The 15,390-nt window shown below is 43.8% G+C and overlaps 2 protein-coding genes across 5 annotated transcripts; both read left to right on the forward strand.

Annotated features, from left to right (window-relative positions):
• The first annotated feature begins 425 nt into the window (after positions 1-425).
• On the forward strand, positions 426-2,667 carry LOC121297844 (neuralized-like protein 2). Its single transcript, XM_041224379.1, has 2 exons — positions 426-1,175; positions 2,041-2,667. The coding sequence occupies exons 1-2, from the start codon at positions 482-484 to the stop codon at positions 2,154-2,156; spliced, it is 810 nt and encodes a 269-aa protein (XP_041080313.1). The 5' UTR covers positions 426-481; the 3' UTR covers positions 2,157-2,667.
• Positions 2,668-3,331: 664 nt separating this feature from the next.
• Positions 3,332-14,277, forward strand: LOC121297997 (nuclear receptor coactivator 5-like). Of its 4 annotated transcripts, none has more exons than XM_041224668.1 (11): positions 3,332-3,474; positions 5,060-5,280; positions 5,799-5,906; positions 7,472-7,535; positions 9,920-10,147; positions 10,285-10,394; positions 10,639-10,768; positions 11,655-11,857; positions 12,280-12,484; positions 12,837-12,928; positions 13,131-14,277. In XM_041224668.1, exons 2-11 carry the CDS (start codon positions 5,118-5,120, stop codon positions 13,751-13,753), a joined length of 1,926 nt encoding a protein of 641 aa, XP_041080602.1. In that variant the 5' UTR covers positions 3,332-3,474; positions 5,060-5,117; the 3' UTR covers positions 13,754-14,277. The 4 variants fall into 4 exon arrangements, with proteins under 4 accessions (XP_041080602.1, XP_041080603.1, XP_041080604.1 ...); XM_041224669.1 differs by having other exon boundaries at positions 11,658-11,857; XM_041224670.1 differs by lacking the exon at positions 5,799-5,906.
• Positions 14,278-15,390: the final 1,113 nt, after the last annotated feature.

Below are 15,390 nucleotides of genomic sequence, written 5' to 3' on the forward strand. Positions count from 1 at the left end.
CTCTAAACCACCCTTGTCTCTGTAAAAATGCCCAGCCTTTGCTGCACTGTATCCAACATCTTATCTCTCCCACTGTCAACACGCTGTGTCGGTCAGTCGATATTTGGGATACCACATCTCCAGCTTGCTTACAGGAAATGAGGATCTATTCGTCACGAATATCAACATATTTAGTAAGAAAAATGTCATAAAACATAGGCAACAAATATCCCTAGTACTGTAGTTCTACATTTATTCACCTGTATCTTTATAATGATGTCATTTCATGAGAGAAGGTATGGGCACTAGGACCAGGAGCGGATAGTGGTTTACTCATTTACCCTATATGGACGCCCCAAATAATGCCTGCCCTTCCCGCCTCCCCCAGGCCTGCAAATCAAACTGCACCACCTGTCAAACCAGACAGTGACGGTGGCAGGCAGGTCAAAAATAGCAACAGCCATGGCACACAGCTACAGGCTCACAGCCCCCTGCATCTAAGATGGCTGCACTCTCCGGCCGTTACATGGAGTTCCACCAGGTCCACGGGACCAATGTGAGGATAGACCCTACAGGAACGCAGGCCACCCGAGTGGAGAGCTTCGCCAATGGGGTCTGCTTCAGCAAACAGCCCCTGCTGCCTGGAGAGCTCTTCCTCGTGGAGATCGAGGAGAAGGAGCTCGGCTGGTGTGGCCACCTAAGGGTTGGCCTGACCGGCATCGACCCCCGGAGCCTGGCAGTGGTGCCTGAATACTCCCTCCCGGACCTGGTCAGCCTGGGAGACAGCTGGATATTTGCCATCACCCGGAACCACAACCGGGCCCCTCCGGAGGAAGGGGAGGAGGAAGAGGGGGTGTCCAGCAGGTCCAAGGACTTCTTCACCGCCTCCCACCTGCAGATCGGGAGCACACGCATCCCCATGGACAAGCTGGTTGGGCGCAGCCGGCCCGGGAGGTTCAGCCACATCCTGGACGACCTGTACAAGACCAACGCCTTGCCTCCCACGGCCCGCAGGAGCAGGATCGGGGTGCTGTATGTGCCCAGGGCCCCGGGCACCGCCGACATGCACATCGTGATCAATGGAGAGGACATGGGGCCCTGCTCCCGGGGGATCCCCACACACCAGCCGCTCTACGCTGTGGTGGACGTCTTTGCAGCTACCAAGAGCGTGAGAGTGGTCCAGCTGGAGTACGGCTGTGAGTACTCCATTGTGACTTCTTAACAGTTTCAATTGCAGTAGCAACCCAATGGGGTTTATATTACCTCGTTTCGCAGCAGAGGCCAGATGAGTGGGCAGTTTTCAGGCACTGCTGTAGCTCAGACTATCTCAGAGTCGATTTCAAACAGCCCAGCTGGAAGTGGAGGTTTGGAAAAGCTCCCCCACACATTGTTAGCAGCCGGTCCTTGCCTTTGATTTATTTGCACAATGATTTTGCAGTGTATTAGCATACCTCTCTGGGATTTAAAATGCTTACTCATCCCATTAAAATGCTTCTGCCATACCTTCACCATGCTTTATTACACTTAACTGTGCATTCACTAGTGCACTTGTACGAAGGTACTGCCCATCGTGGAAGGAGAACGGTGAACGCTTTAATGAAAACAGCAGCGGATCTAGATACCGCCACTCTAGATTCACATCACGTCGGGGGAACGCTGGCAAACACTTCCAGAGTGAAAAAAAACAGGATTGTTTTCTTAAACTCTTCAATTCTGAAGCAGTTAAAATAACTGTATATACTGCTGAGCACACCACTACAGTTTTATACTTTATTAACAAACAAACAAAAAAGTTAATACAATAGCAAAAACCAGGAGGATTCATTACTTCCGACCTGGACAAATAAAATGAAGGCTGAGACCTGGGAGAATCCCAGTTATCCCGAGAGATCTGGTAACCCTGTTCCGCTTTGCTGTTGAAATCTACTATGAAACGGACTGAGCGAGAGCAGTGCCAGTAAACTGTGTACTCATCTGGACCGTGCTGCAAGACCTTAGTGCAGTATACTGCTGCTCCTTCTATCGGCTCACTGTGTATCCTTCTCTCTTTCCTTTCCTCAGTTCCCTCCCTGCAGACTCTGTGTCGGCAGATCATTCAGAAGCACATTGTACACAGGACAGCCATCGCCTGGCTCGATCTGCCTCGGCTTCTCAAGCACGTCTGCATGTATGATTGAAGAAGGGGGCACGCTATACTCCACAGCAGAGCTGGGATGGGTACATCTGGGGGTTACCATGTACACTAGGAGAGTTGGGCACACCCCAATGCATTCTGGTAAGTGTAGTTGTGAAAGGTGCACCAGAATGACCTACCAGAATGCATTGCGATGTGAGTGGAAACCCAGAACTGACCGAGTCACATGGTAACCCTAGCCACAACATAAACCGCTCCAAACCCTGCAGGGCTGCATGCACGCTGTTATAAAAGCACTACCGATTTCATACCTCTCACTGCTGTCTTCCCTTTGAGCTTCCCAATGTGTGAGGCTGGCTGCTAGAGCGCTGTTCATTGTGGAATGAAGAGTTTACATTGATGTGTTACAGCAAGTAAAATAAAGCAGGACTACTTGCAAATGTGTTGTCTGCTTTCTTACCAGTCAAGTTACTGGCAAACAGGATAACACTATGTAACACAATTTTTGTTCCTGGGTAGTAAGTGTTATTTCCTAATTGCTTATGCCTCAAAAGTATAGAAAATGGCTATTATTCCCCACAAACTTTGCTTTTGTGACCAGGACAGTGATATTTCAAAATATCACTATTTCCAATGGGAAAACGGGCAAATGTGTGTCTTTTCGTTCACATAAAGTCAGAAAAAAACAACATATGAATCCAAATTATCATGTATTTATACTAAAGTAATACAAAAATGACTACAAAAGATTTAGAAGTGAGTAGTTTTTCGAGATTTACGATTATACTGTATTTACAGTATAATCGTAAAATAGTGATATTTTGAAATATCATTGTCCTGGTCACAAAAGCAAAGTTTGTGGTGAATAATAGCCATTTTCTATACTTTTAAGCAATTAGGAAATAACACTTACTACCCAGGAACAAAAAAAAAAAAAAAAAAAATTGTTACACGGTGTAATTCAATTCACTTTTTAAGTTTTACTTTGCAAACTATAATTCGTGTTTGAAAATGCATATCCTTTCAGTTCTTTACTGTATTTTGTCATCTCTTAATAAAACATATTTTGTATTCTGCTCATAGAGTTTGATGATTGAATTCATTTTAAGTTTTAATATGTAATGACGATCTCTTTCTCAGTTGCTAAGCGACCGTCCCACGTAACGCAGCAACGGCATTAAGAACGTAACGTAAGTGTTTAGCGCTGCCAATCAGCGTCAGAGAGCGTCACTGTGGAAGTGGAAGGACGCCGAGCTGCGCGCGTTTTAGCAACGACTTAAAAATTAAACACTTTACCAGAAAAAAAAGAACAAACAATCAAACAAGAAAGAGACGAAGACACATTTATCTAGAAGCTGCCGGTAAGAAATAATTTAAATTGAATTGTTTGAGGAGGAGGGGAGTCTTAAAATTGCGTGTATTTCGGCGTGCACGGGACACGGTGTTATGCGGGTAAATGCACTTTTAAAACAAATACTTTTTTTTATTATTATTTTAAAAGTGTTTTCTTCAGGCTGTTTTTTTTTTTAAACCGTATTTTTCGTTTTAAATGCTGCCGCAAGCATACAACAGTAGCTTTTCTGGCGTTGTTGGGTGTCGTGTTGTTTTTTTGCTGAGTGATTCGTCGAGTCCGTTGTGTTTCATTCATACGCAGCGCTGGCGTGGACGTGTGAATAAAAAGGTATTGTTGTATTGTTTTGGTTTGTGTGTGTGTGTGTGTGTGTGGTCGTGTCCGACGCGTTAAGAATAAAACCAGTTTTCACATTTTTATGTGAGTGCGATGTTTTGTTCGTGTGTTTTCATTTCTGCATCAAAATGCCCGCTTGCCGTTCTCCATTTTTGTTGCTCGGGTTTGTAACGCAACATGGCGGACGCGTGGGGACTGAGCCACGCTGGTGTCTGCGTGGGCGAGACTGCCTTTCAATAGCGGGGGCGGTGGGTATGTGAGATCAGGGACCGGCGAATCCGTGCTGTGTGTATTTTTTTTCCTTTTTGAGGAGTGCAAATGTTTCCTGAAACCTCTAATGTTTCTAGTGGAAATTCGTGATATTAACTGCGAATGGTTAGCTGAATTGCTTATTTGAACTGCTTGTATGCAAACACATACTCCATGCAAACTTCTCCAAACCACTGTTAAACACACTGCATCTTGACTCGGATCCTTTTTTTAAGCGATTGAAAGCGAGCTCACGCAAAACCTGGATTTCCCGCTGAAACAGAGAATAGCATTTTTCGGTCCCTGGCGCTGTCTTGCTCTGACCGGGGGGGGGGGGGGGGGGTTAGATTATCAAAGCCATTTCAACTGAGCATCGCATTCTAGAAACAGGCAGGGATAGTGATGCACCCCGCCTGGCCCATCGTAAAAAGCAAAAAGGTCTGCTTTTATTTTTTGTTTGAAGACGTGTCTTGGCGCAGATGTTACGCTTGCTGCACCCGCGTATACACCCCCCTGTTAAAGCCTCTTGAATACCTAATGGTGTCTGTTTGTTGTTAAATAAGCGGGACCGAAAAATAGTTGAGCTAAAACGTCATTGAATTGAACAGTGATTGGAGTTGCTGTTATCAGCGACCCGTGTCGAGGTCGGTACTCTTGTTGGACGCTAGGTAACCCATCACGAATGGTTAATGCCCATAGCTACAGAATCAGTAAAGCGTGTAGTTTAAGTTTCTATCCTGCAGAGGACGCTGGTTGGCCATGATGTGCAGCATTTGTTACAGCTGTGAGAATATTATGTCTTCCCTGCTTCAACCAAACTCCACTTAAATGTCATTTAAATCTAGTATAATGAATTTAATGTTAATATGCAGTCGTGTAAATTATTAAAACAGCATTTGTTTTTCAGTGTTAGACATTTTGGTGGGAACTAATTTATCTGGGAATTTCTCTTTTTTTTTTTTTTTTTTTTTTCTTTTTATATTTACGGCGTAATGACGTTTTTGGACCAGGAAAAAAGTTACATTACGTAAATTTTAGAGCTCATTTTATAAAACCAAGGGAAGCAAGATGTCTCGCAGAAAAAGCCGCAGTGGAAGCCCCTCTCACCACACCACCAACAGCAATGATCCTCGGGACCTGGAGCGCAGGATATTTGTCGGGAATTTGCCGACAAACCTCATGGAGCGCAAGGACCTGGAGGACCTGTTCATGAAGTACGGCAAAATCAACGGTTAGTGTTCTGACGTGCAGTTTTTATCTTTTAATTAAATACAATAAAAAGGTGCCCCTTTCACAGGGTGCATGGACAGCTGAAGTTCAGTTTTTATAATGCTGGTGTGCTGCCTTTGTAGTTGTGCCTGAAGGCATCAATGCAGAGCCCTCACCTCCCCACTTCCATGTACACGCAAGCCTTGATTCACCATTCCCAGAACTGTCCTCTCGCTCTCACCTTTGGTAGAGGTGGTGTACTGTTCATTTACTATAGTAAGAAATGTGACACACACAATAGGATTTTACAGCAGTTTTTAAATTAACAGGAACAGCCATTTAAGGGCATTCAGTATGGGTTTTGTTTAACATTTAGATTTGCTAATGTAAATTTCTTAGTTACAAAATATCAAACTTGGTGAAATGCTGCATTACGGACTGCTTGACCGCAGACTCTTGTGTGACTGTTTTAAGTGCTGCGGTTAGTCCTGGTATGAGATGGGCAGCGAGTATATCTGTTTAAAATGTTCCTTTTTCCAGCGCTTTCCATTTTCCGTGGATATGGATTTGTGCAGTTTGAGAGAATCGACGAGGCGGAGTCGGCAAAGGCAGGGGAAAACGGTCGCATTTATAAAGGGTATAAATTAGGTAAGATCTCATTAGTTTTCAGGGGCGTGCTGTCTGCACAGAGCACACTGCGCATCCTGCCCACAAACCAAGTCTTCTGACACATCTATTTGTGGTATTTTGCATTCCTCTGGCCCGAGCACCTAAAACTGTGGAAATCATTGCACTGGATTCGTTAACGTTGTGTACCAGGTGGCTTTTTTGCCCCTCATTGTGTTGTCACTTTGGGTAGCAAGAAACAGTGTGTAGATACATTTATAGGGGGCTAATGGATAATATATTGGGGGTGGTAACTTAACCTGTACAAGGGATCCAGTTACCAATTGCTTGTCACTGTATTTTGCGTTCGTTTGTGAGGTATGTTAGACTTCCAAGGCACATAGTTGAGCTTGGTCTCTGCCTGAAATGCACGTGTTTAGTTAAGGAAAGTCCAGAGACCGTTTCCACTGAAGTTGAGCTGTTGGCCAAGCATTTAAATAAAACAAATCTTAAAGTGAACAGTTATGTGCCACAGTGGACATGCCACAACTTCCATAGTTTTGATACCCAGGTGACAATAAGGGAAGGGAAGGGGAGGGGGGGGGGGGGGGGGGTGTAAGGCAGTCTGAAAACCTGTTAAACGTGGAACTGTTCAATATACATTTTAAACTGCTTTAAATAACAATAAAAAGTCTTGAAATTTCTTTGACACAAATACTTCTGTCAATTTGATGGCCTCTGTTTTCTAAATTCAATTTTTGCTACGGCACATCTTTACCAACATTTAGGTCTCGTTTTTATCGGGTCATCTCTTTTTACGATTTTTGGAAAAGTAACATTTTGGGGGAACAGTATTTTCACAAATGGCTTTTTGCCAAACTTGCAACCACTATCTTACAATTTCTACAGTCCTGAGTAACTCAGTTAAATATTGCAGGGTTACACTGTTTTGACGATTTATTCTTCAATGGTTAAAATGCTGGTGTAATCTAAAATTATTTGGAGGTTTTGTATAAATTTCAACATTTCTTTTAAATATACGCTGGACTTCGTTTTATTGTTGCCTAACGTTATGGCAATACAGACAATTATCTAATTGTCAATGAATCAAGCATTTCAATACACCGCAGTTTAGTTTTTCTTGCACCAATAAATATTCAAAGTCATAACTGGCCTTTTAAAGAAGGGTGTCCTAGAGGGACACTTGTTGGATGTGATTTATTAATATGTTGCTGCATAGTGACACATGTCAATGTCAAATGCTCAAGACACCTACCTGTCAGTGAGGAAGGGTCTTGCATTTCAAGTCAAGTCTTTTGTGGTTTATTACAAAACATCTCTGCATCAAATGTGTTTTTAATGTAGTCCTCTTTCAATCGATGTCTTCCTTGTGATTTTTGTTTTTGTATGGATGGTTAATGGGCAGATTTTATTAGTTTATGTATAGAACTTCTAAGCAATTTTAAAGTCCTTAAAACTCATTCCAAAAAAACAAACAAAAAATAAAACTTGTTTTCATGTGTTCGGTTGTTCATCCCTAAAAAGCAAGTGCTTGATCTAATTTCTTGTAACTGGTGTGTTGAACGTGTGGATTGGTTTATTTTCAGATGTTAATATGGCAGCGGAGCGAAGACAGCATAAAGCTCAGTCCCGCCAGAGCCCCCCACGAAGGTAATGTAACGTCGAGCGAAGTCCCAGTCTGGGTGTGAAGATGAAACAGCATGTCGCCTTCTCTGGTAACCCGTCCTGTCGATTAGGAAACACAATTTTCTATGATCTAAAACGGAATTTTGTTTTTGCAGCAGCTTCTGTTAACCTAATAGTGAGTCAAAACTAAAAACTGTGTTTTTGACATGATCTCAGTTTCAAGTAAAAATCCTTACTGACTGCCAAACAGAACAGGCTTTTCCCTTTTTTTTTTTTTTTTTAAAGCTGTTTCAGTTCTTTATAAACAAACGGTTCTTGAAGCGTACACCAAATGATAAATAAAACCAGCCCGTCTCCATCAGTGTTTTGGTAGAGCGCTTGATCTACAGTGTGTGCTGTTGAACTCCATTTTCTGTGTGACAATAAAATCAGTGCCTGTTCTGTCATTTGTATTAATAGAATGTATGCAAAAGTTACTTTATTGATTTAATAGATCAAAATGAGTTGGAGCTCCGCATTAAAACTCTAAAATCAAGGGTTTATTAAAGTACACAACTAAAGAGTGCCGTGGAAGTTAAATCTTAATCATGAGCATTTATACAGGATCGACAAGTCTGCGTTTTCATGCTCTTTTCAGTAGTCTTCCACCCCCCCCCCCCCCCCCCCCCCCCCCAGAGGGGATACTGATTTTTGCTTCATTGCCTTGCTTGAAGAAAGTTTTGTCCGCTTGGCAAACCTGTGCCATACCAGCACTCCCCATCAGTCTTTGTTACACGGGAACAAGAACGTCGAGGAAGATCATGAATATTGTGGCTGACCTTCTGAATAAAGGTGATTACGGTGGAGCTGCAAGTGTCCCCATCTACCCCCGCTCCCTTTGCTGGGAAGATCCTCTTGGACCCTTCTTGCTATTTGTATAGCTTCTCTGCCAGTCCTCTGAACGCGTAGACAGCTCGACACGAGAAATCTGACCGTCAGTGACCAACTTGCTATGGCTTGGGTTCAGCTTATTCATTTATAACTTCATACAAGGATGAGGGTTTAACAAATGTCTTTAGGGTCCGATTTAAAAACAAACCAAACACTAAAAATAAAAAAAAATCTTGTTATTTTTGTTAAGTGAAATGTATATGTTTTTTTTAATTGTAAGAGTGATATATGTTCTGGTCAAATGACCGTCTTGATCATGTTCAAGTTAGATGAATTCCTTAAATTGCGAGTGAATTCTTGGTCTGGGAATTACTCATTTTCAGCCAGCTTCTTTAAAACCGACACTGCTAGCAGTCTTCTGGTATGATGGACTTCCCTCCCTGCCAACTTACCGTGTAGATAACCATCAAAATGGCAGTCCCGTAACTTTAGAGAATCGCAGCATCTCGAAGAGGCATCATTTAGGTGCGTTTCTTGTTTTCTAGCAGTTTCTGCCTGCAGATATCCCTATAGTGACTTTCCAAATCAGAAGTCTGTGTTTGTAATATAATTTAATCTTAAGTAGAGAACATTTACAATTCAAGTGGGGTCCTGTTTGTACCGGTGTATTAACACTTCCTAAAACTCAACTATATCTGGCTCACACAGTATGCAGGGCTCCAGACTGCAACCTAAATATTTTTGGCAACTTCGTGTGTTTGTTTTTTTTGGTGGGGGTGTATAACACAAGATACTACCACTTTTTTTAAAGAGTACCGAACACCAGCAAGGTGTTGTCTTGTTGTTTTGTGTGAATCTCACGTGTCGTGTGTCAATGCGCTGTGATACTAGTGCCCGTCCTTTATGCTACAGTGTGAGAAGGATGGTCTGGTTGAATACGAAAGAACTGAGAAAATAAAAAGCAGTAATAAGCCTTGGCTTACCTCGGGTAAAAGGAAACAAAGACCAGATTACACACGCTGGCAAAGTGTTGCAAAAGTTTTAAACATTGGCGACACAAACTCTGATTCTGGAGAAAAAAGATTGGGTAACTATGTAGTTCACGATTAGTTCAGTGGACTGAGTTTAAGGCAGAACTGCAGGAAATTTGAAGTTCACTTTTTAAAGCACCAAAGATGGAAAATAACAGCATGAGGAAGAATGGTTGTAATGGTAGAACAGATCACACAGAGGCAAGGCAGAGCAAGTCTGTCTGGCATCAAAGGTGAACAGTGAGTCAGCAAATAAGTGAGTGCAGGCATTGCATTTCTGTGTTTTATACAATTAAGCAGTTGAATACAGAAGCAAACAAACTTCTTAAAGTGACACCCAACAATTGTATTTGGCACCCACTATTTTTGGCCGAGGAACCATTTGCTCCTTGGGCAGAGTTTGTATGGAGACCTGGCATTTAGACTCTCTCATTTCCACATTTGATGTGTCATTCCAGCACCTATTGCTCCCTGCTTCACTGACAGGCCCCTGTGTTTTCCCCCCAGAGAGCTGTACAGCGGCTATGGGAATGAGAGGGAGGTGCAGCCCCGCTCGCGCTCCCCGATTCGAGGCAGGGAGGCCCGGGACCACAGAGATGCACGAGAGCCACGGGACCGTGAGCCTCGCAGCACCCACTCCAGGGAGCATGACCCCCGGGACCCCCACTTCGACCGGTACCATGCAGAGGGCAGGGAAAAGGAGCCCAGGGTGGACCCCCGTGATCCAGCCCTGAGGTAAGAAATACCATCCATTGTCTGGTGACCAGCCTATAGTTTTGACTTAATATACAGAACTATTTTTGTCTTTCTACCCAGCAATCCCTTATCAGACACGTGTTTGTAACTTTGTAACCAATTTGTTTGTTTTACAGAGATGAAGCTTACGAGCGGTACTATAGAATGGATGAGTATTACCGTAGGAAAGAAGAGCCGTTTATGGATCGCAGCAGGGACCCTTGGAATGGCAGGAGGGAACCTGGAGGTATGTTTCAGCTCTTTCGATAACCTATGGTTTTGCTCCAGTTTACACCACTTACCTGAGAAATAAAAACTGCACTAAAAACTTATAAATGTAACTGTTGCAGGTTTTAGTATGGACTTTCTGTCAAGCAGTGTAATGCCTGTTTATTTCACAAGTTGTTTTTTTTTTGCTCACCTCTGCTCAAGTATATGTGTGATCGTGGTGTAAGGATGTGCGTGAGCAGTAATGGCATGTCCCCTTGCAGCGGAACCCGTGCGTCCAGACGATCGGCGACGTGATGAGCTGTACCGGCAGTACTACGAGGAGCTGCAGAGGCGCTACGACGCTGAGCGTGCAGTTGACTGCTCCGTCATCGTGGTGAACAAGCAGCAGAAGTGAGTCCCTAGAATGACCCTCCTGCTTCTCTGTAGATCCCAGGATACAATAAAGTACTTCAAACAACCAGATCACAGTGACAACTAAGGGTATTGTTGGAAAACATGGATTGAGAATTGATTAGGAGTTTGCTACGCATGTGGACTGGCAGAGCTATACTGGTGTTCTTTTCTGAAAAGACTTATATTGCAGATCCAGGTACAAAACAAACAGAATACTTATCATTACAATGTTTGCATGACATTAAATACTCTTCTGTATAGATGGTCCACTTCCCCTTTCTCTGACACTTAACCAATGGTCAAGGTACAACACCTTATTCTGTTAATTTAGTCTGTGTGTGTGTGTAGTCTAGTGTAACAACCTTTGAACTTGGTGCATTCTTCACACTCCTGGAGAAAAAAGGTCAGTAAATCTGCCCCTTTGATCCCAGTGGCATTATCTCTTTTGATCTCTGAGAACCTCTGGGTCCAACGCCAGTCCCTGGGAGCCTTTAGCCCCTTTATGCTTTGCATTCCAAAGTCTTACAGCCTGGCCCCTTCTGGTCCACAGCATTGTTATCTTTTTAGCTTGCAGTCAATGCTGGGCAAGAAGCTTGTAGACACAAGGCCTCTATCAATTGTAAGCAGTACATGCAATTTGAACCAAACAGTCTGCTATCTGCAATATTAGTCTCTTTTCAGAAAAAAACACCAGTATAGCTCTGCCAGTCCACATGCGTAGCAAACTGCTAATCAATTCTCAATCCATGTTTTCCAACAGGTATGTCCTTCATTGTTTAATTGCCATAGCATGTCAGAACTGTAGACCTTATTTTATTTTTCTTCCACCCCCCCCCCCCCCCGCACGTTCCTCGTGGCTCGTCTCGTGGTTCGCTCCTCTCTGTAGGGAGTATGCGGAGACAGTGGGTCGCCAGGTGCGTGACCTGGGCATGGTTGTGGATCTGATCTTCCTCAACACAGAGGTGTCCCTGACTCAGGCGCTGGAGGATGTAGGCAGAGCTAGCACCCCCTTTGCCATCATCATCACTCAGCAGCACCAAGTGCACCGCTCCTGCACAGTCAACATCCTCTATGGGACGCCCCAGGGTGAGTGAGCACGCTCTCCTGGATTTATTGCGTTTGCTAGTAACCTGGATTTAACATCTGTTCCTTTTTTATGAACCGAGCAGCTTTTACAGAGTTCAACTTAAATTTGTACATTTGTAAATCCAGGTGTGTTGGGTGGGGAATCTCTTAGTGAAGCAGACATTAGGGATGAGTGGAGGTATGATGGGGGGCTACATTGAGCCATTCCCCATTTTGTTCAACACTTTTTAAAATTTGGAAGTGCATCTGCTTTAAGCTCATGATACAACCTTGAATAGCTGTGGAGGGTTTTTTTTTTTTTTTTTTTTGGTAATGGATGAGACTTTTCAATGCAGTACTATTAATTGTTTGGTATGTTGTTGCATTCACATCAGTAAGCTGCATGGGTGTGGTGTTAAAACTATGGCTTTGTTTTTGTTCAGAGCACCGCAACATGCCGTTGCAAGATGCTATGGTTCTGGTGGCGCACAACTACGACCTCTTCAAAGTGGAGAACCGTGACAAAGAGCGGGAGGAGATTGCTAGGAAGGCTGCCAAGATGGCAGATGAGGTGCTAATGCGGGAACATGAGAGAGAAGGTCATCCCATCTCACTCCAGCCTGTCATCACACTGCTGTCTGAGGGCAGGTGAGTCTAGAGCCCCCTGGCTGCACCAGCTTCAAATATTTCACTATTTTCTCTGGAGAGACTGCAAGTGCGTCTGAGCTATTCTGTTCCACCAGAAGTGCAAGTTGGAAGACTTAATTTTTAGTTTGTGCTTCAGCTACCTAAACTATCACTGCATCTTAAGTGTGTGTGCAGTCTGTGCTTGCAAGTGTGCATGTTGGGTCTGGGTCTAGTCTCCCGCCTTGTATTTTTTGTAAGATGAAGTTAACTTCCCAAGAACTGTACTCCGGTCTTGGCTATACACCTTAGCAGTGTGTTGGTGATTTTGTAATCCAGTGGGTGTCTGAACTCTTCATGCAATGGATCCCAACAGGTATCTTACCTTGGATGAGATGGACCGCCTTATCAGCTATCTCAGGGACAAGAGAGAAAGGCTTCTCCGAACAAGCAACGACCCTCATTCAGGTAACAAGTTCATAGGTAACCATGAACGTTGTCTAAACTAGGCATCTACAGTAATACTCAAGTTTAAGAGGCAAATTATCTAGCAGTTTTAGTTAATTATTGGAAATATCTCGGCTTGTTAAATGTAATTCTAAATTTGAAAGTGTCTGTCCCTGTTTTGTGTTCTGATTCTAACCTCCACCATTTCTCTCCTCTCCTTCAGCGTCTCGTCCTCCGGCCTCGGCCTCTGGAGTGGGAGCCCTTGATCCCCCCCCTCCGTCCTCTCAAAGCATGTCTACCGCACCCCACCTGCCTCCCCCTCAGGCTTCCAACCCCCAGAACACTGCCAACCACCAGCAGGAGCTGCAGGCCAAGATCCTCAGCCTGTTCAACAGCGGTGCTCCCCCTCCTGGGGTCCCCCCACCCTCAACGCAGGGCTACGGCTCCTCCATGAGCAGTCAGAACCCTGGGGTCTCCCAGGGTGTTCCCCCACCCTCCATGTCCAAGATGCCCACCTCTGCATCCCAGGTCCCCAGCATGATGCAAGCCATGAACCCCCGGGCAGCCTTGAGACCCCCAGTCATGCCCCCAGGGGTCCCCCCTCCATATGGCCCTCCTCCTGGCCGAATGTCTGGCCCGTCGGGCGGTGCAGGGGTGCAGAGGTCAAGCACTGGTGGCTCGGGGATCAATTTCGACAACCCCAGTGTACAGAAGGCACTGGACACCCTGATTCAGAGCGGCCCTTCTATCAACCACCTTGTCAGTCCAGGAAGCCAGCAGGTTCCCAGGCCTGGGCAGGGCATGGGGCAGGCTACTACCATGGGGCATTACCCTCGCCACTACTAACATCCCAAAGAGTGGTGCAACCTACTCGTCCCACAGAGACCCCTTTAATGCACTGAGGCCACATTCTGCCCAGTCCTTTCAGTTAGATTTTTTTGGACATTATATGTCACTTTTTTTTTTTTCCTTTGCAGAAGCAAGAGCAGCTAGAAGTTGTCTGGAGATTTGTATTTAAATTGAAGCAGAGAGTAGGGGTGCCTACGAAGGCTACACTGTAAATATTTATTTCTTGGATGTTTTACCTTTTTTATTTCAAGTGTTTAGGTACCTTTTCAACTATAGAAATTAAATGATTGATGGTCCTGAAAGTGCTGGTTTTTAATGAGTTGTCTGATCATTACAGTACTGTACAGTAGCATTTACAAAACTGGTTAAAGCTGCAGATGATATGTTTGTACTTTAAATACTGTAGTCTTTTTAAATAAAATGAATCATTTCATACAGGACCCTGCTTTGGATTCTGATGTAAGCCTTGGGAAGTGAACAGCATTGTTGCTGATATTCAGATTAAAACAGTACGAAGTCCATGCCTGTCTAATTTGAGTGATTTCCCCCTGTGTGTATCTGTCCATTTTGATGGGGATGTTGTGGTCTTCATGTAGGTTTGGGTGCAGTTTGCTTTCTCCAGTGTTCACATGCATGGGGAGTGTTTCAGAGCCTTCTCTGTCCATGTGGGGGTGGTGCTGTGTCTGTGTGGAAAGGGCAGGTACCCGCTCATTTCGCTGGACTAGCTCGTTTTTACTGTAGGAAAATCTAATGCTAGGTTAATGCTGCTCTTTTGATTTCCTCGACCGGCTGCTCATTTTGCTTTCTGAGCTGTCCGGTAGTTTCCTCTTGCTGCACATTAGACCACTTGGTGGCAGGTGGTGGTGGTTGTTGTTGTTGTTGGCAAGACTAAAATACTGCTGATCTGTGTCTAGACCTTGCTTGTTTCATCATTTTCAAAGGAAATTCTTGCACAAAATATTACTGTTGCATTCTTTCAGTTCAATATTTCAGTCGACTCCAGCACAGGTACCAAGGCAACATGCAGTAATACGTACAGGGATTTCAAACTCTGAGGTGTTTACCGAGACAGCCTTGTGTTTGTATATATTATATCTCCTCGCACAAGGTAGCATAGTCATATAAAGGAGCTTGATACAGTCAACAATGTAATAAAATGATTAGTTTATTGCATTTTGTGCAGACATATCTATAAAATGGTACAGGAAAGCCAGAAGCAATTGATATAGAAGCAGTTGACATGAAAGAAACCCCCCTTTAAGTTTTAACTATCAATCAACACACAATAGAGAATAACATTCTTCTTTTTTTTAATATTCAACTCACACCAACACATCAGCTAGCTAGTGTTTTTTTTTATACTTTTATTTACAGATTTCCCCATTCCCACCCGTGCCCCCTTTGCCATTTGCATATTGCACACTTAGAACTGAAACCACAAAGAAACACTACAGGTCTACTGAAATACAGCACCTAAGAAGGTAGAGCAGAAAACAACCCACTCTGATTATTAAAAATGTAATACATCTACATCTCATGGTTACCTTTAGATAATTTCTTTGCTCTAAATGAGACCCTACTGTGAAAACATTCGTACAAAATGTGTATTACACACCTGTGATTTAAAACACAAA

The sequence above is a fragment of the Polyodon spathula genome, chromosome 23, assembly GCF_017654505.1.
Source record: "Polyodon spathula isolate WHYD16114869_AA chromosome 23, ASM1765450v1, whole genome shotgun sequence".
NCBI classification, from domain to species: Eukaryota; Metazoa; Chordata; class Actinopteri; order Acipenseriformes; family Polyodontidae; genus Polyodon; species Polyodon spathula.

What these genes read in the sequence shown, in the direction of transcription:
- LOC121297844 (XM_041224379.1), top strand. Translation starts at nt 482, where the DNA reads ATGGCTGCACTCTCCGGCCGTTACATGGAGTTCCACCAGGTCCACGGG. An exon ending in GGTCCAGCTGGAGTACGGCT is followed by an intron (nt 1,176 to 2,040) that starts GTGAGTACTCCA and finishes TCCTTTCCTCAG; the next exon opens with TTCCCTCCCTGCAGACTCTG.
- LOC121297997 (XM_041224668.1), top strand. Translation starts at nt 5,118, where the DNA reads ATGTCTCGCAGAAAAAGCCGCAGTGGAAGCCCCTCTCACCACACCACC. An exon ending in GAAGTACGGCAAAATCAACG is followed by an intron (nt 5,281 to 5,798) that starts GTTAGTGTTCTG and finishes TCCTTTTTCCAG; the next exon opens with CGCTTTCCATTTTCCGTGGA. An exon ending in CCTCTATGGGACGCCCCAGG is followed by an intron (nt 11,858 to 12,279) that starts GTGAGTGAGCAC and finishes GTTTTTGTTCAG; the next exon opens with AGCACCGCAACATGCCGTTG.